At 33.3% G+C, this 23,185-nt stretch overlaps 2 protein-coding genes and 1 non-coding gene across 3 annotated transcripts; 1 reads left to right on the top strand and 2 right to left on the bottom strand.

Annotated features, from left to right (window-relative positions):
- Positions 1–143: 143 nt before the first annotated feature.
- On the bottom strand, positions 144–9,148 carry LOC125816109 (glycoprotein 3-alpha-L-fucosyltransferase A-like). Its single transcript, XM_049495702.1, has 7 exons — positions 8,699–9,148; positions 7,622–7,782; positions 6,250–6,491; positions 5,481–5,585; positions 3,004–3,160; positions 2,318–2,545; positions 144–829 (listed from the first exon to the last, which is right to left on the bottom strand). Exons 1-7 carry the CDS (start codon positions 9,101–9,103, stop codon positions 574–576), a joined length of 1,554 nt encoding a protein of 517 aa, XP_049351659.1. The 5' UTR covers positions 9,104–9,148; the 3' UTR covers positions 144–573.
- A 2,556-nt stretch (positions 9,149–11,704) lies between these two features.
- LOC125815710 (cold-regulated protein 28-like) lies at positions 11,705–16,451 on the bottom strand. Its single transcript, XM_049495254.1, has 5 exons — positions 16,179–16,451; positions 13,811–13,990; positions 12,307–12,580; positions 11,981–12,078; positions 11,705–11,884 (listed from the first exon to the last, which is right to left on the bottom strand). The coding sequence occupies exons 1-5, from the start codon at positions 16,320–16,322 to the stop codon at positions 11,816–11,818; spliced, it is 765 nt and encodes a 254-aa protein (XP_049351211.1). The 5' UTR covers positions 16,323–16,451; the 3' UTR covers positions 11,705–11,815.
- A 4,765-nt stretch (positions 16,452–21,216) lies between these two features.
- Positions 21,217–21,314, top strand: LOC125816931 (U6 spliceosomal RNA). The gene has a single exon (XR_007442254.1). It is a non-coding gene; the product is annotated as a U6 spliceosomal RNA (small nuclear RNA).
- The last annotated feature ends 1,871 nt before the right edge of the window (positions 21,315–23,185 follow it).

The following is a 23,185-nucleotide window of genomic DNA, read 5'->3' as shown; positions in this document are numbered from 1 at the left end:
TGTACTGAACATTTTGGCTGGACTTGGCAATTCGAATATCCTCAGTGATATTTTTATGGTTGTGTAACGACTACATTTAGCGTTTAAAATAATGTTCTCGTACTTTAATTAACCACACAAAAAAGTACTATAGTCATGGCTAGAAACTTATATTCATGATTATGAAACCGTTGCTAAAGTTTGTATCGTTGTCAATACCTGTAACACTAACCTGCAGTCTGAACTAAAACTTACAATTCTCAGCTATACCATCAACTTGGTGAATTGCTCACCGCACTAAAAATCCTTATGTTGTCAGTGTATATAACTTGTTATTTTATGGGCATATCCATTAAAAAAAAAAGGAGGCAAAATTTGATCCTTCCTGGCCTTCCTTATGCTTGAAAATGTGAAGGATGAGAAGTTTACACCAAATATCAGATTCACCCTTTGTAACAATAACTTCCCGACTCTCTGGTTGCATCCATATGGCAAGATCCACAACCAATTTTGTAGACAACAAAGGCACGGGGAAAGAACAGAGAGTTACACCATGGCTTGCAATTCTGTTACGAGCAAAACTTCAAACTTCAGCTATACGAATATGGCTTCAAATCTTGCGCATGGGTGACTTTTGATGTAATTCTTGAACTCAGTATCCCCGTTGAATCTGAAGGAATATAATGCCTGTCTCTGTGTCAAGCCAACAGGATATACTTTGTGAAGTTTGAGTTCATCTCCACCACGAAGTACTTGAGGTCTTTCCTCCTTCCAAACTGGAACATGTTTAACAGACTTGAATTTTGCAAGCACAGCAGATTCAAAGGCCTGCAATGATAAATCATTTGACCTGCGCAGATACAGAAATTATGATCATTCAAAGTACATCAACGAGATAAGGCAAAAACAGAAGGAAAAAGTACAGGACATAAATCGCTAGATATAGTGGGTGCAAAACTTCCATATAATAACTAAGAATTTCAGTGCAAATTTAAATGAAAAGGGTTCCAAGTTCCTTTCTCTTAGTTGCTCGACTACCAACAATTTTCAGGAACTTCCTGTTTCAGCCTATGAATCAATTAGAATTGCTGATGCAGAGGTTGAAATCGTCTCTATGTATTTCACATGAATTCTCGGTAAACACTCATTAAGCCACGCAGCTTATTGGTAGGTTAATATGCAATATGATCATGAAAATCAAAAGTGAAAACATCTCTGCTCTTATCTTTGCGTAAACATGGAGACAAACAGAGAGTATAAGGGGCCAACATCGGCTGCAGACCGTTTAGACATGATTTAGTAATTTGAAGTTGGACATGCAATATGAATTTCCTAAGTTGTATTTTTTCTCATAAACATGAAAACCCCACAATTTATAAAAATTATCAAAACTTACCCAATTCTTATACAACCTTACCAAATTAGCAAAACCATAGTTCATAACAAAGTACCATACACTACCAAAAGACCTTTCTAAAAAATACAACATTTATTGATCGAACTTTAGTTCAATAAAAAAAGAAAATTGAACATGAGTGTAGTGAAATTACTCTTTAATATAATCCTCCCACATGGTACAATCTCTTCACGTTGAGCACACATTTAATAAAAATATGGTTGGTAGAAGTAAATATGGTTGTGAATATAAATACGGTAAGGTTGGATTTATATCTACCAACTTATGAATCTTTTTTTTATACAATATAAAGTTATGAGTCAAATTTTACATTTAAAATTTTTTGAAATCGCAACTTGAAATTTGAAATCCTACTTTTTGGAGAATTTGAGATTTAAAATTGAAGTTGAAGTTTTGTGCAGATTTCATAAAGAAATGCTGGTTTCAAATAAAAACTTCAAATCGGGCCCCCAAATCCTATGGTCAAACACCAACTAGGTTCCACTTTTAGCTCTTCAACATGAAAATAATCACATAACTTGGTGAAAGAAAAAAGGGAAAGAGAGAAGTAAATGATACTCTTTTCAGGTGCATCCTGGACAACGGAAGCAAGAACAAAGAAAGAGTCCACCATTCCCAGAGATCAAAGAAAAGCATGGGAGATTTCAGAAAATAGAAATCTGAAATATTATTCTGTCAGGTGTAGTTCTGGAGAATATTTGTCAAAAATTGTCATTGATTGAGTGGTTGAGTGAGAAACAACAGAAAATGAAGCTAAAAGAAATACTTAATAGGATAAAAGCAGTGGAACTGATGGGAAAAAGTAGACACGTGTCTGCTCTAACATATTGAGATAATATGGTAAATATCTTTTTTGATAATTAAAGAAAATATGCTTAGATATTCATGGGTTAGAATGAAGTCAATGGAGATTGAAAATACCTTAGGAAAATGGAATCCATCTCAAACCTCCCCCTTTCACGTACATATACATGATAGACAGTTTCAGTCCCTCTGGTACATTTGCAGGGACGCTTCATAAATTTTGGACTCCGCTCTTCTTTCTCCCGGATTCTAGTTGCCAAGAAGATGCACAAACGACAAGATGAATGAACTGCTGCCATATCAACCAGGGCTTTGAAGGCATCAGATGGACCCTCAAACTTCCACCTGAATGACGAAAGAAAATCATCTGTTAGATGCCCCATTAAAATTAAGAAGCATTTAGTAAAACTCAAAAGGGAAGAAGTGTTTTTATAACTATAGATAAACAGAGAGAGAGAGAGAGCCATTGTGTTGTCATCCCAAATTATTTATCCAGCTCAGATTAAAAGGCAGTATCTAGATATAAGTTGGTCAAAAACTGGAAATACCAGAAGTGAAAACAATTTAGTAAAATGGGTCAGTATTACTTTCTTAGTAATTTTATGTTGAGAAGGTAGCAGATGACTTAGAAAAAAAGTCTATACACATTAGAAAAGTGGATAAATTTTGGGATAATCCAAAAAGGAGAGGCAGATAATCAAATTTGTGATTGAGGGAATTCAAACAAGTAAGAAGAGCACCATCCCATTATCAAGTGAACGACTGGAGCCAAAAAAGAAAGGACAATTTTCATTGATGCATACCTTAATGACTCATTATATGCAACAGGGTTTTCAGCAAGGTACTTCATAGTCTTGGCAACTGATACAGCGTCTTTTAGCTCTTTAATGTGCAAGACTGAAGTAGGAGAAGGAGCAAAGTCTTGGATGTTTGGAGCACCAACCACCACTGGGATTGATCCTACAAGTTTTATAGTCTTACTTTTGTCAGCAGTAAAGAGTTGAAAACCTTACGATCTCACCTGAACTGATAAGATTTTCAAAATCTCAAACATGGGAAAAACCTTGAACAAAAATATAGTCTTAGAACATATATATAATCGGCATCGAGCCCCTATATGTTTAACCTAGTTATGGATGAGGTAACTAACAAAATACAATATGAGGTTCTATAGTGTGTGTTATTTGCTGATGATATTGTGTTAATTGACAACATCAGTAATGGTGTCAACCAAAAGCTTGAATTGTGGAGAAGCACTTCATAGGATAAGTAGAAGTAAGATTGAACATATGCACTGCAAGTTTAGGCAACATGAAGAGCAAAGTTAAGGTGAGTCGGATAGGATTTGGGTGCCTAAATGCAATTCCAAGAGTATGGAACAATAGATGAAGATGGTTAATCTTAGAATCAAAACCAGATGGTTGAAATGGAGACGTTCTACATGTAGTGAATATTGGGCCACTAAACTGCAACATATTGACAAGATGAGTATTGAAGAGATGCGGATCCTAAGATGGATGTTCGGGGAATAGATGATTAGAAGAGATAAACAGAACCATACCAACCAAACGATGCAAGTAGCAAACATTGGGGCTAAAAGGAGAGAAAGTCACTTGAGATAATCTGGTCATATCATGTGCCAACCTCAGATGCACCGGTATTTAGGTGTAAAACCATGGTGAATAAAGGTGCTAATGAAGAACGAGATAGACCTGCAATTTCTTGGAATCCATTCAGACTTAGCTAAAGATAATGCACAATGAAAGAAAAAATCTATACAGGTAATATATACACTAATTAGGAATATGGTCATGTTAGTATGTTTAGTCTGACCCGATGCTTTGCCAATGATTACTTTTTTTTTTTTTTTGATGACAAGGAAAACCCGCAGCGGCTACCCTTTGGGTGCGCATAGGGTAAAAACCCCGCTCCTATGCAATAGCTCGCAAACCACATAGGAAAGGTAACCCGCACTAGGTAAACTCGGTGCGACTAGCTCGATCCAGAAGACAAACCCTTTGCTTTCGAACTTGAGACCTCCAACATGGAAGTCTCAACCCCAAACCATTGGGCTACCCCAAAGGGTTGCCAAGGAGTACTTTTGCCTTAATAAAAGATTTATAAGCTAGTAAAAATATAGAAGACTTCTAATACTGGTTTTTACTTTATGTATATTTAACTTTTTTTACTTTTATATCTACTTGGTACGATTATGGCATGAGATAAATTTAAATAGAGAAACATGGTCGGTGAGGATTCATATAGGTGACTTCAACTTATTTAGGACTGTGGCATTGTTGTTGTTATTGTTGTAGAGCTTATAAAGAAAATACTCAAATTAAGATATACCCCTGTAACTCTTCGAGGCGGCCACTTCCATGTTGGAATGTTGGAAGTCTCAAGTTCGAAACCCCTTGCCAGCAAAAGCAAGGGGTTTGCCTTCTGGGTCGAGCTCGTCCGAGTTACCTCTCCTGTGTGGTGGGCGGGGAGTTTCCCTTGTCAAAAAAAAATGATACCCCCATAATCACCTCAAAAAAATTCCTATATCTTTAGCCTCACATTGTTCAAGCTACAGAAATGCAAGTCCAAATCCAAACCATTGTTGAATGTATCAAGAATTTATCAGAACTCAAATGTTTGTCCTACCTGCAACTTTTATAAGTAACTGTAAGTTCTATATACTGTGTCATAAAGATGCAAAACTGTCATTTATTTACGCACTGTACAGTAGCAACAGCTCTCTGGAATATGTTTTATTCTGTTTTTTGGAAATGGCATTACAGCATGCCATACAGCATGAAGGAAACTCTAGAGAGTTGGAGCAGCGAGAAAGTTGACAGCACCATACAGCATCTGGAAGATGATGCCTGCTCATATTTTTGGGAGCATATGGATTGAAAGGAATAGAAGATGTTTTGATGGAATGAAAGGCTAAATGCAGCCAATGCACCTCCTTGTTAGCTCCCTGGTCATGAGACATCTTCTTCTTCTTTTCCTAAAAGGAGCTAACAGGTTTTCTTTTGCTTTTGCTTCTATATTTTGTGACTATTATGCATCTTCTTGATGCCTCTAATGAAGCCAATTACTTCATCAAAAATATTTCCACCTTCCGAGGTCTGCTAGTAAATACAGAAGATCTAACTAAAACCACATCAGCATACAATGGGAGCAACTATATCTTTCCTGTAAAGGGAGAAAGGACTAAGCTAAAATCACATATGCACTCAACTCTGAAAATTCCAAGTCTACATTACCAACTAAGAAATACAAATGTGATTACCAGCTACAAGAGACTGAAAGAATTTTTCAGTTACATAATCCTCCTCATTAGAATTCTCAAAAGCCAAGCTAAACTTGTAGCGCTTCAGTGCTTCCACTTTGTCAACTGCCATCAGATTGAGAACAGAGACCACAAGTTAGATTTAATTGGATTTCCTTTTCCTTTTTGACAAGTAACAATAAAGATTTAATTGGATAAGTTAGATTTAATTGGATTTCCTTTTCCTTTTTGACAAGTAACAATAAAGATTTAATTGGATATCAGTGCAAACCTAAACCAAATGCATGTAAAGAAGAACAGAAAATACCCCACATCCACATAGATGATTTATCCACAACACCTTTTCTCGGTATACTTTTGTTTCAACAAATCTCAATATAATTTCCTCAGAATGAAATTCAACAATTTAAATACTGTATCCCAACTTATTTCAACTCAAACTTTAATCAAGAACAAGAGCAAAATAGCCCATTGACATGGCAAAATCACTGGACTAGCATAAACTCTAATCACACACCTACACCAATAATATAAAGACAACATGCATGCATACTTACATTATTAGCCAGGAGAAAAAACATAAAGTTCGCATTGGTAGAAAAACCCTGTCTTCTGAAGGAATGTGTTGACACCGAGGAAGAGTCAATCAAAATCCATAATATTATCCCAAGGACAAGAATTAGCTCCACAGTGGTACTATTTTACTTAAAAAATGCCATCCATATTTTATCCTTTTTCTTCAGAAGTTGGATAATTGAAGTATACTAACCTCTTTCAGCTTTGTTATGATGACAACTTCCATAAGAATCAATTCTGATATTTGCCCTTTCAAGGGCTTCTAAAGCTTGCAAGCGGAAGTTCCGAGCACCACAATTAGAAATGAAAGCCGCTGCCAAGGCATTCTCTGTTTTAGGTTGTACTGGAGCCATGATATCATATTCAGCCCAAGAGAAGTACCCAACAGGAACATCTGAAGAGAGGCTTGTTGTCATTACAACATCATATCCCCTTCTGTATGTGAGTGAAAAAAATGAAATAGGTCAGCAAAATGATGCAAATTTTAAAACTCAACCACACTAGGATCCTTGAGAACTTTGGCTGCATAGACTGACTTTGTGATTCGATATAAAGAAGAAGCACTAACCAAGGCAATTTCAGAATCCGTCATGGCAGGTAGCATTGGTTTAAGTACCATGTTTATAATGCTAAGCCATTTTTTAAGCAAGGCTATAGAAAAATCTCAACTACAACATAATCAAAAGATCTTTTGGTAGATAAATTAACTTTGTGATCAAACTTATGATAGATTCTGCTGGCATAGCTTTAAGTATCTGGTGGTGCTCAATTAGCTCTGCAACTTTTAAGTAATTTCTTTTTGTTTAATATGTATGGTTGCACATAAACTTATGGTTCGGTAAAGGCTTAAGTCATACACCACCAGTTAAAGTTAGCCATAGCATTCACTTAAGACACCCAACCCAACCCTATATCTGTTGAACACCTTAACTATTCAAAAGTTGTTCCTATTAGACACTGAAAATGAGTTCTGATCTACTTACCTAGCTGTGAGTTGTAAGCCCCCTTTAACTCATCTGGCATACCAAAAGACCTCAAGAGTAGATAAATTATAATTATCATCTTAGATACCCTTAATAAAGTAAACAAAAAGAAAAGAACTTCTTTGTAAGTAAAATAGGAAGAGCTTGACTTACACCACTCAGAAACTAAGTTCTCCCCTCATCCTCAAAATGCCCATACAGAAAAGCCAAGTTCTTATTCTTGTTGCCCTAAAGGAATGAAGAAAACCAGCACTATCCACTCACAAAATCACATTGAACAAAGAATACAGCAAATGCAGAGCCAATCTGAATCTGAATTATTTTCTACAGGGAATATATTTTTGCCTAACGAAGCATGCATTCATGTTATCAGTTTTTAAACATCTTGCCTATGGCAAAATTTTGGACAAAGGATCTATAGCTGCCAATGTGCTTATAATGCAATAGCTGTCTAAATCTAATAACAATGCATAGCATACTAAAGAATAATGTGATGAAAAATGTTACTTAGAAAAATTGAAAGACAGTTGTCCATTGATGGCAGGGAATGCAATAAAACTTTTTCATAATGTGCTTACCCACCGTCGTGCCAGAGTAATGTTGTTCTCAGCATAGTATTGAGCTGACTCCATAGATTGTAGCACGCTAGCTATGCCAGCTTGTCGTGGTAGCCGAAATGCTGCATCAGACTTCTTATCGAAATTGGTTCCAAACTTACATCCCACCGGACAGGAGTTAAATGTCTATATAGTGATTGAACAGACATCAAATTCTGTATAAGGTATAGTGATTGAATAGACATCAAAATTCATCATAAATTTCAACCTGTATCTAAAGTCTCCTCGCAAACAAATCACAACAACCAAAAGACATCACACCTAAGAAAACTCTCCTGCTATATCCGAGATACAATCCAAAAGTCTGAAGTCAATCATGCACTCTTAAGCATACCGTGATGTCAACACATATGGGATTCAGGAAGCAGACTCCTCGCCCTATAATAAAAGAGCCCTATGTAGCGTGCAAACAAATCCATAAAAGAAGTAAATGCATTATCTAAAAAGACTTAGGAATATCACTAAAACCAGTGTTGAAAACAAAAGCAACTATCCCTAAATCCCAAACTAGTAGGTTCCACTATATGAATCCCATTATCCATTATCTCCATTTGGCCCATTTATTTCCAATACTCAATACTCCCTTCCCTTTCAATTTGTTTGTCTTACTTTACTATTTAGTCCATTTCAACAAAAAAAAAAAAAAAAAACTCCATCCATTTTCGACAACTCTTCAATTCTGACTTTCTACATGACATCTTTAAGACCACAAAATTAAAGCTCATTTATTTTGGTACATTCTACCTATCTTTAGTACTAAAAACCATGAGATTCAAAAGTTTCTTTACTTTCTTGAACTCCTCTAGTGAAATCTTTAAGACCACGAGATTAAAACTCATTTATTTTGGTACATTCTACATATCTTTAGTACTAAACACCACAAGATTCAAAAGTTTCTTTACTTTCTTAAACTTCATATCTACTGACATATTTAAGACCACAAGATTCAAAACTCTTTTTTACTTTCTTGAACTTCATATCAAAGTCAAAACCACACAAACAAATTGAAAGGAGGGATTAATTAGCAGAAGTAAAAAGTAACCTGTTCACGGCCATGAACAAGAATTGGTTCTTTGTCAAAATCTCTGGAAAAGGCCACAGAATCTTCCCTTTCCAACCACTCCTCACAGCCCCCTGGTACTAAACCCTGATCAACCTCACTAACCAAAACACCCAATTCCGCCTCATCAACAGCCAGTTCAGTGGTGGACCGAGAAGACGTGGTGAACTGATAGAAGGAGTCAGCCCAAGAATTAACAAGATTGGCTTTTTCAGCCATGTCAATTTTACTAAGAAAAGAAATCTCTGCTATAAACACAAGGGCAACGAAGAGAGGTAACCAATTACGCCATTTTTTATTGGGTACATTTGAAATTGAGGATGACCCAATTGAACTGGGTGCTTCATCTGCCCAAGGGAATCTTTGAATTGGAATACCAGTAGCCATGAATCGCTAAAATTGAGAGAAAGAGGAAGAAAAATAGACAAGCTGTGGCGATAGCAATACTGTAAAGGGGTTTAGTGTGTATTTGACAACTAAAAACTTGTATATATAATGTAAACTTTTCAAAAGTAATGTATAATTTACACGTGTCCGGACTCAGATTTTATTTTTCAAGTTGGTTTGATTTCACTTTCCAAATTACTCCCGGAATTTTAAATTCTGGAGATGCTTAAAATTGTCCATATATTTCACTTAGACACCTCATCTTAAGCTTGTTTTTATTGAACACTTGCACAAATAATTTTTTTTACCTATCGAACACTTTTTAAACAATCAACTAAAAAGAGAGGGTGTGTGTAATACACTCGCGGATGATGTGTCATAGTAACTAATCAAAAGAAGACATGTGGTATTGGGGCAGAATACCAATTAAAAAATAAATTAAAAAGAGAAAATATATTTCAGGAAAGGAAAAAGAAAAAAAGAAAACCCCTCCTATTCTTTTTCTTCTTTTGCCAGAAACCCAGAACCCTTCTCCCCCAAAACACCACACACATTGTCCTCAAATTTGAGTTTTTTCTTTAAACATCAATTTATTTTTATTGATATTTTTATTGTTCTTGTATTGTGAGTTCTTTAGAGTTTGAGTACATCAACAATTTCAAAGAATAACTTTAGATTCATATTAATTTTGCCGGAAATAATGAACACGAAAGTGAGAAAACGATCGATCACTAGATGTTTGTTATTTTAAATTTTTTGTGTCTTTATGTCATGATGCCTGCTTAACATTTCATGTCAAAGGAAAGGCATTCCCACTTCCTCTTCTTCACAAAATTTTCTTTTCTTTCTGCATTTCTTTTATTTTTCAGATTTATATTTAATTTATGTTTGGGTTCGATTTGACAAAAGAGAAGCAGGGAGAGATATGTATGGTGGCAGCGGCAATACCATTTTTTCCGACGAAAAATTTGGTGGCAGATTTGAATGTGCGGTTGTGGTCGTTTGACAATGGTATATTTGTGGATGATGACGACCGATTTGATGGAAAAAAATAAGGTGGTGTACTTGAAAAGAAGAATGGCTGAAAATCGCGAAAAGGAGAAGGAGTTGTGGATGGTTGGAACGGTAAAATGGTGGTGGGAACATCCATGGAAATAAAGAAGAAAAACATATAAAAAGATTTTGTTTTCGTAAAACTTGTCCTTTTACGCGCCTCTCTTTGTGTGCATTACACACATCTTGTCATGTCAGCGAAAATGATTTAATTGAGGTGTTAAAGTGAAATATGTGAATAATTTTAAGTGATCGCCTATGACTTAAGCCCATTAAATTTGTATACTATTACTGTATGTGATTATTAATATTAAGGATACAAAGAAAAAAAAATTTGTAATTTCTAAAATTCGAGAAATAAATTTAAATAAGTATATTTTTAATATGAGAATTAAATAATATTAAACAGATGTAGTACTACTTTAAATTTATTCATGCGTATAGTTATCCAAATTTATTCATGTTGATATAGTTTTTCATTTTTTGTTTACTTTTGGCTGGTGGGATAATTAAGGATTATAAACCAAAACAAATTATCGAATTATTTTATTTCATGTTTATGAATTATGAGCGTTAATTAATTTTCAAATGAAATACTATTCATATAGAAAATAGAATAAAATAATTTTATGAGATATCTTATTTATTCATGCATACCAAACAACTCACCCACTTAATCGGTATGTCTAAATCATAGGTGGGGCTTAACACTGGATTGTTATTGTATTTAGCTGTTACTATTTGACTAATGATTTTTTGTTTAGTTTTTCAACGATCACTGCCCATTCTAGCCCCGAGCAACACTGTAACACCGGCTTCACCAAGGCACGACCGTCACAAAGAGAGGTGGACGGCTCTGTATCATTGATACAATCCAAAGAAAACCACACTCCAAAAGCTTGATATTGAAGTGGGAGAGCTCAAGATTACATATGCTGGCTTCCCAATAAATTAATGTAAATCTCATACCTTGCAATATGATCGATCGTAAACACATCATAACTCCACTTTCAAAATTGAAACAGTTCAACTTTGTTCTGCAACGAAGATCAAAACAAAGAAACAGTGACATATAAAAGAGAACAGGACTACGGAAAAAAAAGAAGCTGAAGACACAGTAAAGGATCGAGAGAATTCCACTAAATATACGTAGAAAAGTACATATCCATCTTCAAATGGACGAGAAGAAAGAAAAAACAAACAAAAGAATTAAGCTATTGAAGCAATAGTTTATATAGACATTTGTTCTCTACTGATAATTTTCTAGTTCCCCTGCCCTCTCCCCCACCCCCAAATGTTTTCTTTCTCGTGTAAAACACTTACGCTTGTATGGATAACTATCGACATGTCATTTACACCATTATTGCTATATCGCAACACTATGCAAATGCACGCTAGACTTTTCCTACTCTATTTTTTAACCCAAAAAATGACACGCCAACACTCTACTATCTGCAACAAATCTGATTTCATCCAGTACACCTTTCTCAAATTTGCCATCCTCCTTTAGAAAAGCAACTCCTTGTGTTGAGAGTGAGTCCCCTTCTCCAAAAGTCTTACATTTGCCATAGTCTTCTGATTAGTTTTGAGATTTACTTTGTCACTACTCTGGAACATAGAACTAGCTCCCGTCATTGTTTGGTGAAGAATTTCCAAGATTTACTTGGTTATTTCTCTGGAACATGGAACTAGCAGCTCCTGAACTCTCGTATTCCTTGTTGGAACGACCTAAAGTACACATACAGCGATTAGATATGGTTTTTTTTTACAACCATTAAAAATCATTTTTTTCAAAGGTTATTGGAAGAAGTTGATGCACAGTACTTGCTCTTGGTCTGTAGTATCCACCGAAGCTGTCTTCATCTTTTTGCATCTCGAGTTCTCGTCTGAATCTTCATCCAAGAAATTCTGACCTGAACCTTCTGCAAAATTTCTAACAATGTCAAAAAATACTAACAAATGTAGAATTTACACAAACTATATTGTACCTATGTTTAATGTACATTAATAATGATCCTTTAGTTTTTCAGAATCCCAGGAATCTAAGCATGTAGAACTACAAGTTCCACATTTAAGTCTTTACGGAAGACCGCCTATCCTCGAATCCTCAATTAAAAACAATTTTAACATAAATGTAGCAAAGTGCTTACCAGTAACTCTACAAACTGTTTTCTGAAATTCTCCCGGATTGGAAGGGATTAAATGTGATCTTGCTTTGTATTCACAAGATGAAGAAGACCTCTCATCTCTTGTTCGTTTCCCCTTGCAAAGGAGTTCACTACAAAATTGGCTATCCAGAACCTGATGATGCCCATCACCGCGTAGATATTTTAAGCAATCATGAGAATCAGCTGCGATATACACAACAGGTGGCTGCCTCACAGTGTTGATCTTCTTCCAAGAGCCATGACGCAGAAAAGGTAACTGGAAGAGAAGGGAAAACTATCAAGCAAGATCCACCGAAGTTTTTTTCATTTTCTTTGTAAGACGGGCATGGTGCTGTTTTCATTGTCATTACAGAAAACTAGTGGGGTATGATGGGTCAATTTTGTGCAGATCCCTAGTGATCTATGTTTGCTAGGACTCTTCAAAAATGTTGATGGTGCATGTTGGATCCTCCAGAAGTAGTGCATATTTGGAGGATCCAACATGAGTGCAGAAGCCTTCAAGAGTCGGAGTGATACCGATCACAAGTACTTCAGGGAGAAACCAAAACAGGAGGCAAATAATGAGGCAACTATAAATATTATGCAAAAAATTTATATTCAACCAACATCCCTTTAGAAAGCACGGAACCTACGAACAAGTTCTCATTTTCAAACAAAGCAAGAATGTCTTCCTAAAAGAGAAAGGATGTAAAAAGTAGGAATTTAATAATTAAGCTTCCTTCCCCAATTAATAGGAAATTACAATGGATCATGTACACTTATAAAGTAAGACAGAATCAGGATCTTCTTCTCTCCCATTCTCTCCATGGCCTGCTCCTATTAATGGCTATACCTGACGTTAATTTTTCCCTCTTAATTCTTGAATTTTGGCATCTCAGATAAAAAGGCAAGACACCAAAATTTGTTTCTTTGAACATTAGAAGTCATTCAAGAAAAGCCAAAAATGAAGATCACATCAAATACTTGATATTTACTTCATCTGTTCATCATCATAATTTATTTTGGTTATATATGCTACTCGTATATACTTATATAACCTAATTATTAGTAGAACAAAATAAATATAATTTTCCAAGACAGTAGAAGTAGTATTTTTTTTTTCCATTCAAGTATTTGCCTATGGTTATGTAAAATGACGATCGCATCAAATCAATGTTAAAAGCTATTTCTCACACAGCATAATTTTTCACATATACTGAATTGTAGCATCCTAACTACATGCATACATATATAGAGAGATACACACAACACACACATTTGGAATATCAGCTGTGCATTTTTGAATTCTTTTTCTTCTTGATGTTGCATGATTTACACTTAAGTCAGATTGGTGTCAGTAACTCAGTAAGACTAGTTTTTGGTGTGAAAATGTCGCCGGCCCTAAAATATATTTCTGCCTCTGCCCCAGGTCATTGTTAAAACGCAGCCAAAAAGGGTCGTGTTATAGCTCTAGAAATAAAGAATGAACTAAAATTAGGCTCCTGACCTGCTTTGAAGCTTTGTTGACATGTGCAGATAACTCTTCTGATAAATTTCTACAGCTGAGGTTCATTTCCACAGATCCAGCACGCAATGCCATGGATCTGTGTAACTGCTTAACAAATGAAGCTTCAAGACAGTCCAGAAATGCATTGTGCTTTGCATTTGTCCATCCTGTGTACTTGTCCTGAAGTTAAGACGTGAAATATGCAAGTGTTGTTATCCTGATATTCTGGCAGGTTAATGCTCATTAAGTTAAAATTGGAAAAACATATCAAGAAATATGCATGCCACAAGTAGCTTTCACAGATAATCATTTCAAGAAATATGCATGCCACAATAAATGCTGCATATACTGCTTTCTCCTTGGTCTTCCTGACTATCTTTCTTGTTTTCTTTTCTACACTGATTGGTGAATCTAGGGTATCATCCCTAGCATACTCAAAAATGTCCCTGAAAGGAGGACTTAATCTTTTGATGCTCTCAGCAGTGAAGAATAAAGGCAGCGAGAAAGTTTTTGAGATTTCTAATCACATCTGATGTCTCCAACACATAATATGTCGCACTTTTTGGCTTTTATTCCCTATGTAATATACATTTTTTCCCACTTCTCCCTTCTTTTTCTTGAAATACACTTGATTATGGAAAGTCATTTCCATGCTTGAACCAAACACTTTATAAACTCAGTTCTTCCCCTAGTTATCCTTTTGCATGTTTGATTTCAAGCTTTATCACAGCAGTCGGAACTAACCAAGTGTCTTCTATGGAGTGCTCAGAGAGATCAATGTGGTGGAATCACTATATGCAAACAAAGTGTATACCTTGCAAGCACTATCATATTAACAGCTAAATGAAAACCTAGAGACTTGGGGGATCTAAAATCTCTGAGAAAACAGGCAGTCACAGGAAAACACCTTTTAGAAGTAGAAATTTCATTCTCAAAAGTCGTATTACATCATTTAAAAAATAATGATAAAACAAATTTCAAATCAAGGTACACTTCCCACACATGCTGCAGTTTCAGCAGAACAATTCAATCTATTAATAGATTATTAATATTAACTGCACGAGGCAAGTGTCTATCGGAAGCATTCTCTCTACTCAAAGGTAGGGATAAGCTGGCATACACTTTACCCTCCCTAGAACCCACTTTCTAGAACTACACTAGGTATGTTGTTGTTGTAATATTAATTGCATAAAAGGGTAGTCCGTATTATTAACAGCATGTGCAGGATTATGCATCAACATCACTAACCAAGAAGTGTGACACAAGTTTTAAGCATTCAATGACTACATATTTAGAAATGTAGCTTTAAAGAAAACTGGGTTCTAAAAGCGACAATGAAGTAACCTTTTTTAAAACTAGGGAATAGAGCCAACTTGTGGACTATTACACCAAGTACTTTTTACCTCCCACCAGCAGGCTGACTGCGATTCTTTTTACCAGTATCCGCTGATTACCCAGGAATACATAATACAAGATCTGATAATCCCAAAGCATAAAGAAAGAGAATTTCAGCCTGATACACCATACACTAATGGCATCACAAAAATGTTCTACACAAAATTTAATAGAGTAGTCTGAATCTATAGGTGAAAGTCTCCAATAAAGACCCTGACAACAGTGTAAAGTACTGCTCAAGCGTGTAAAAATTCTTTTTGATTAGATCTGAAAATAGGTAATTTGGAATGAGCATGACAAGCTAAATACTCATGATTGATCATCTACTAGAACAATTTTTCCTTTGATGCTAATTTTCCAGTTCAGTCTTTAAACAAGAACTAAGCAACAACCCCTCACGACTTCAACAAATAATGACCCCCTTTCCTCCTTCTCAACACGGAGAAATATAGAAGTTCAATAAAAAGAGAATTCATGTGAGCAAAAACTCTAACCTGCAGTATACACGAGATAATAATATAATCAGACCATCCTTGCCACAAGAACTGTTCTTTGTCTCTTTAACACAAAAAAGATGAGCATAATTCCACTTCTTCCAACTCCAAAAACACACTTAGGTTATGCTAGATATTCCTTAACCAGATTAAAAACAGAATTGAACTAACATATCACGCGTAGATCTTTAACCCAATCTCTAAATTAAACTAGTGAGCCAATTTTTCAATTTCTTCCTTCAATAATTCTCAAGCTAAATATCCTCTCTCTCTCTATCATGTCTAGTCGTTGCTCCGGCTAAAAAAATCATACGGACAACAGAGAACCCATACGGTCACCATATCAGCATCTACTACCAACAATTTAGGAAAATAGACAAAGAAATAACCTTATAGACACTAAATCACAAAATCTCCTCAAAATACCAAACGATACACGAGATTTAACCAGGAAGAATCGCAAATAAAGAAATTATTACCTTGGTAGCATTTCCACCCTGCAGCAAAGTATCTTTGGAATCCGCAACACTCAAAGACGACGCACCAGAATTCAACCGGGTCAACTCATTAGCGCAACTCTCCGACGACGACGACGGTCTCTCCTTCCGGGAGCTCTGTTCCATTTTATATTCTCCGATAATGTGAGATTTGAAAAAGATCAACAAATATCTCCTCTATATATTTACAAGCAGATGACTAACAGCGTGAAGTTTGGGGTAGAGTGGGGTTGGGGGTGGGGGGGTTTAGGGGCTGTGGAGGCGGTTTTGATCAAGCCGGGGATATTTTTTTTCGGTGGGGGCCAATGTGGGCTCCCCATGGCGACGCTTTTACACGTGTCGTGATTTTTGGCTTTTTGCCACGTCAGCAGTGGTTGATAATATCTTACAGAAAATGTCAACCAGATATTTTTTCTAGGAAGCGAGCGAAATCGCGTGTGGGCATTTTGGAATTGGAAAGTGCTGAACACGCGCCATGTGCGTGACAGGCTGACAGCTAATAAGAGTTTACTGGTCACTGCGTCAAATACCAGATAACCGTACGATAATACCGTTGATAGAAATTATTCATAAATACTACTCCTTCCATTTTAATTTATTTGTGAATCTTATGATCACAAGTTAAAAATATGTAGAATATTATAAAATGTTATTCAATTTTACGATTTTAAATATATTAAGTGAAAATTAGAATAAAGAAGTTACAAAATAAAAATATTTTTAAAACGTATCAAAAGGAAGGTAAGATAACCAATTATTAATCACATTTGTGTGTTTCATAAATTATTAAAAGAAAATTATTTAAAAAAATTATTAACAATTTTGCATTCTAAAGAATAGATTTTTTTAAGAAAAAATTTAAGGTTTTCATTTAATTTTGTCTTCAAATCACCAATTTATTTGAATCGCTCTTATAAACGATATTAAGAAATGAGATAAATATCTAATTAGATATTTTAAGGTTGTTTCCGTGACATATATTTGTATAATATAATTAGATTTATTTTAGTTGTTTTATCCCTCTTAATTATGTCATTTTCCTTAGTACAAATCGATTAAGACGGAGGGAGTTAACACGTACTTTTCAGCAAATAAATTCTCTCACATATTATTAGTACTGACCTGAATGCAATTTTATTTTATTTTTGGCGCTTTTTATAATATTTAAAAATTGTTTAATGTAACTAGTAATTAGTCTACGGTCAATTTTGACAAACTATTCTAGAATAAATTAAGCAAAGCACGTGACTTAATCATTTATTTAATTGTAAATTGCTATTGGATAGTTTGAGGGGTAATTATTTAATCCTTCACTAATTATCTGATAAAGAAAATATAATTAAAATATATCATGTGTATATATAATTAATTCATTTAATTCTTTCGAATTCAAATCCATCCAATATTATTCATCTCTCAAGTGTCGAAAAAATTGTGATTACATGTCTATTTCTATTCTGAATTAAGATTCATAAAACCCAATCATATAGATGATGTTTGGGAAATTATGATTAATAGAACTCAACCATACAGGTGTTTGAAAAAATTATGCTTACACTTTCAAATAAAATAACTATTTATCAACGAATTATAGCTCAAAAATATTTTACGCTACAACTCCTAATATGATTCAGATATTTTAATTCATATAGGGTGCAATTAGGTGATCAAATTATTTAAAATAATATATGCAACCCAACATGGTCTTTTTAATTCGAAATAAATAGATTTATTGTTGATGCAATTTGAATTTTCGTACTTTGTTGTTATTCTCCTATATTATTTTTGTTATTTATTTTAAATTTTTCTTTCTTTGCATATTTCATGTTCAATTTCTCGTATTCTAAAATATTTTTTGAATGAACTTCAATTTTTGGACCATTGCAACTGTATGGCTATACATTGCTTTTTTTATTGTCACGTCTCTCATTTATATTAAGCTCTAAGATATATACATTAAGTCAGTCCTCTTTGAATGGAAATTCTCATTATTTAAAGCTTGCTAATCATGCAGGTAGATATACAAAAATTCAGAATAGATTAAACAATATTCTTTTCATCTTTGATAATGAGCTAAATGAACAAACTATGTTTTTTTTTATCTTGTTAATCTGTTTTCCTAATCCACATGTTAACTACTTTCTAAATAACTTCTGAAAATCATGCGGCTAGTTTTAACTACTTCTTAACTAACTTATGGAAATTATTCAGCTAATTAGTTTGCTCCTTATATTTTGTTGTATCGTACTTTAATTTGCTTTGCAAACATTGCATTGTCACTTTGAAGGTTTCAAATCTCTTGTTATCATTCACTATCTGATTGTCTTTATCTTTCTTGTTCCACTTTTCTGAATTTCATCCTCTACACGTGATCAATTTTAAATTTCTGATAGAACCCCAAGTAATTGCCTAGTGTATAATTAAGTTCTTTCCATGACTGATTTTAGCTTTTAATGTGGAAATGACTTCAAGATAAACCCTCAAAATTCAATTACATTTAACAACGTCATAATAACTATGCCATTATTCCAAAACTATTTAGGTTTTGCTACACAATCCATCTTCTTTGTGGCAACAACTAAGAAAGGACACCATAGATAAATTCTTGGAAAATAATTTACAAAGTAATCTATGATAATAGGATTTAGCCTAAGCATTTTGTGTATGTAAATCATTTATTTTGTCATTTTCCCATTTATTTAAGAAATTGACGTAGCCCCTCCTCCTCCAACATAAAATTAAATACTTACAGTTCGTTTGATTGAAGAACAAGCAATTTGGAAATTAGTTATTTCAAAAAATTTATTTCATCTTTAATATAAGATAAAATAATACTACAATCCTCGATAATTATTTTTATTATATATTTTATAGTAGTATTTTTGTGCTGATCTCTTATCCAAAAAGTGATATAACTAAAATATATGCGGTAGACATGATGATGATATCAGAAGAAAAAAAATTATTCAATTACAATTGGTGGGACATTATAATATGTTCCCATTTCCATATAAGATGTTTTATTAATTCATGAGTCTTAATTATAAAGTGCAAACCTTTACGTAATTATTTTTTTATAATAAATAAACAAAATTCAGTCGTAGACAGTGGGGGAACCAGAAATTTCACAAAGGGTGTTCAGAAATAGCAACTTGTTATGTTAAGAGTGTCCAAGATATGTTTTTTAATCATTTCGTGTATCATTTTACTTATATATATGAATTTTTTTTCCGAATTGGACACCTTTACCACCACGTGGCTACGCCACTGGTCGTAGAGATGCTTATCATGATTACATGTCCAAATAATGATTAATCACCAAACTCTAATTCGAAAATATCTTATGCTACAATTCTGAGATATTTTAGTTTTTTTAAAATAATAATAATAATAATTGTAGCCCAGGACTACTTTTTAATATGTTCAAATAACGAATATGTGGGTCCCCCAATTTTTATTTGTTGTTTGGATAGTGAAATGAAAAGGGAAAAAAAAATCTGGTGGCGGAGCAAGTTAGTTCCGTCTCAGTTTTAGATTATTTCATTTGTCTTAATCTATGTTCTCTCTCCTAATTCATATGAGATAGTTTAATTTGATATTAAATATTAAAAAAAAATTAAAAAAAATTATTTTATTAAAGTAAAATAGATGTATAAAGTGCTATTATTAGATAGAATTGAATTATTCTTTTTAAAACATATTCAAAAAATAATTTAAGACAGAAGAAATAATAGTATTTGATTAAACAAAAAGGTTAAAAATAGAAAATTATAAAAATGATATATTTAATGTAGGGATAATAGAGTAAGGTCTGAAAAAGTCTAAAATATAAGGAGAACTTATTCTCACCTAACAATAATAGAAAAATTATTTTAGAAACAATTCTAACTTAAATAACACATATCAAATAGTATAAAAAAAGATATACTAAATACTAAAGAAAATATCAACATACAGTAAAAAGAAGCAATAAAAATAATAAAATATTTGCGATAATCAAAACACATGAGTCGATAGCAACATAACGCAGGATAGAGAAGTACTAAGCAACATTGTTAATACTACCAGTATAAAGGAGAAACAGGTACAGAGCGTCAAACTACCACCAACCTTAACTCGTAGGAAAGCGAGACAATGCTCAAACATACGGAGTATTAACCTTCTAACCTAAATCGCGACCTCCAAATTATCTTATATATCTAAGGTCATGTCTTAAGTGGGTTAAAGATATTTGTCTAATTAATTACCTTTCTCCAATGTCTCTTCGATCTACCTTTACTCCAGCTCCTTGAACTCACCATCGTCAACCTCTCACACCTCATCATTAGGTTTTTTTCACCTCTCTCTTGAATCGGGATGGATCTAGTTAGGTTCGTGGGGTGCCACACCACCCACGGGATTCGACGGAAACTCTAGTATATATAGGTATATATCTACAATATAATTACAAATACTAAACGTAAGGCCTTAAGGTGCGGCTGCCTAAGGGTCATATTCTAACACGGAGGTCGCGAGGTCGAATCTCGCTGAGGCCCTGACAGTTTTTTAATTTGCAATTTTAACTTGCTCCCTTAATATGACAGCGGCACATTATTTTTTTTGTTTGTTTCTAATAGTTGTCTTAATATGGAGTAGTAATTTATAAGTATATTTGACTAGTGTGTTACTTAAAACATGATCTATTGTAAATACAAGCAATGATATCGTCATTGATCATTTTCAAAATATGAAAACTTGTCGGGCACACTTATAAATGAATGATGAATATTTATGATATTTATAGTATAATTGAAAGTTTTAACTTTGTTTACTTTATGATCTCAATCAAATGTGGGGTGCAAATTTGTATTTATATATGAAGGTAGGGAAGGGAAGGGAAAATGGTAAGGTGAGAGTTTAAATAGTCAAAACAATTGAGCTAAAATGAGTTTTCCCAAATATTATGTGAGAAAAAATCTTCCGTTGTCGGTCTTGAATTTGATTTTCAACAAGAGCATCTAAATTAAAACGATAAACTTTTGCTCCGTTGGAGACATCTGATAAAATTGAAACAATGCGGAGAAGATTAGCATGACCCATGCACAAAGAATTTGTAGTATATATAATACATAAATTGTCATCTTAATATTGTTCATATTTGTCATAGACCGAAAAGACGAATAATTCAACTGAAGCCTAAAACTAATTTAACCGATGAACCTACTTGGCACCCAGAGACTTGAAATCCTGAATTCGCTTACGCTCTTGATCACATGTTCAAATCATCTCAGTCTCGCTTTTCTCATCTAATTATACACCATATTAGAGGTCGCTAGCTCGTTTCTTATCCCGGATGTCCTCACTCTAATGTTATCCCTCCTAACCCACACATCATCTTCTAAACATGAGAATTTTTAACTGGCTAACTTTATGTCCTATACAACATACTATATAATTAGCCTCACCAGTACTCTATAGAAGTGATGCCTTCTAAAAATCAAAATAAAAGATTCTAAAAATATATAATCTAAAAATAAATCATAATTTATTTATATGATCATTATCTTAATAAAAATCAAATAATTTTAAATTAAATTAATCTTTAAACTAAATATAAAAATATATCATACTTTTAAAACATCCAATAAGAAAAGAAAAAAGTATCACATGATACTGTTCGAGACCTTTTAGAATATCATATAACTTGTCCTAAAATGGTTCATATCACAATATGTTAAAAGAATATAGACTTCAGTAATAATGTTTTTGGATGCATAAGTAAAAGAATGTACTTCATTGAACTGATTAAAATAATAATTGGTCCATCACCATGTTACGTTACACGTGATTATTGCTAATATCCACGCTATAAATATGATATATCACATGTTTTTAGAGGTGTTCCATGCAAATTTTTTTTTTTTTTAAAAAACATATCCCTTCGCCAATGAGATATTGTCTTCATTTTAGTGTTGGAATCTAAAATTTTACTACTTCACTTTAATAAAAAAGTGGGCTACAACAAGCATTAAAAATAGAAATTTTCTCAATTGTGAATTAATAAAAATTTATATTATAAAATAAATAAAATATCTTTCTTTTTTCAAGAAATCTATAACTTACTGAAAAAACGTATGATAAAAACAGTATTTCAGTAGAACACTAAGAAGCTTCTTAATTTTTTCATGTGAAAATAAGTTTTTTATTAATTTAATTAAATTATTTTGTAAAATAGTCGCTGAATATTATTTTCGATGAAAATTTTAATGAGAATATAATGATATTTTAGCAATGAACAATAAACTCTATCGTGAACTCAAACACCTTTATTTCTCTTTAATTTATTTCTTTTCACAAAGTGTCTTCGTGAAATTGAAATAGAAAACCAAAAGTAGTTGGAATTTGGTAAGGAAGATGAGTTTGTAGTTGGAGGTATTTGGTTTAGCTTATAAGATATGGTTTAATTTATTGACGTGTTTGATAAACACAAAGTGATTATAAGGCTAGCTATAAGCCAAAATCATGATTAAATTGGTCATATACAACTTTTTTGATTTATAAGTATTTTTCGTTAAATCAAAATTTTAATATGTTCTGATTAATATTATTTTTACTTCTTATGATACATACCTTTTTCAAAACTTTTATATTCGATCCGCCATTCCTTTATAAGAATACTTTTAAATTTATAATTTTTCATAAAAAAGAAGGTTAGTTTAAACTTTCAGTTATTTATACTTATATAATTAATGAAAAGACAGCATACTAATCATAGCGGCTTAATTACCATGAACTTATTGATGATCTTACTTGCAATCTCACGTGATTCTTACAACGTTTAAAGAAAATTTGTGTTTATATAAATTGGAAAGAATATATTTAATTTAATATAGCCTCTTAATATTCATGCTTCCTAAAATTAATTATTTCGATTTTTTGTTAGTGTCTTTAATTGTAACATCAGACTTAACTTGTAATGAACTCATATTGTATTCAAATGGATAATTGGA

This window comes from Solanum verrucosum, unplaced genomic scaffold (genome assembly GCF_900185275.1).
Source record: "Solanum verrucosum unplaced genomic scaffold, falcon-dt-bn FXZP01000261.1, whole genome shotgun sequence".
NCBI classification, from domain to species: domain Eukaryota; kingdom Viridiplantae; phylum Streptophyta; class Magnoliopsida; order Solanales; family Solanaceae; genus Solanum; species Solanum verrucosum.
This window is presented reverse-complemented; position numbering and strand designations above follow the sequence as displayed.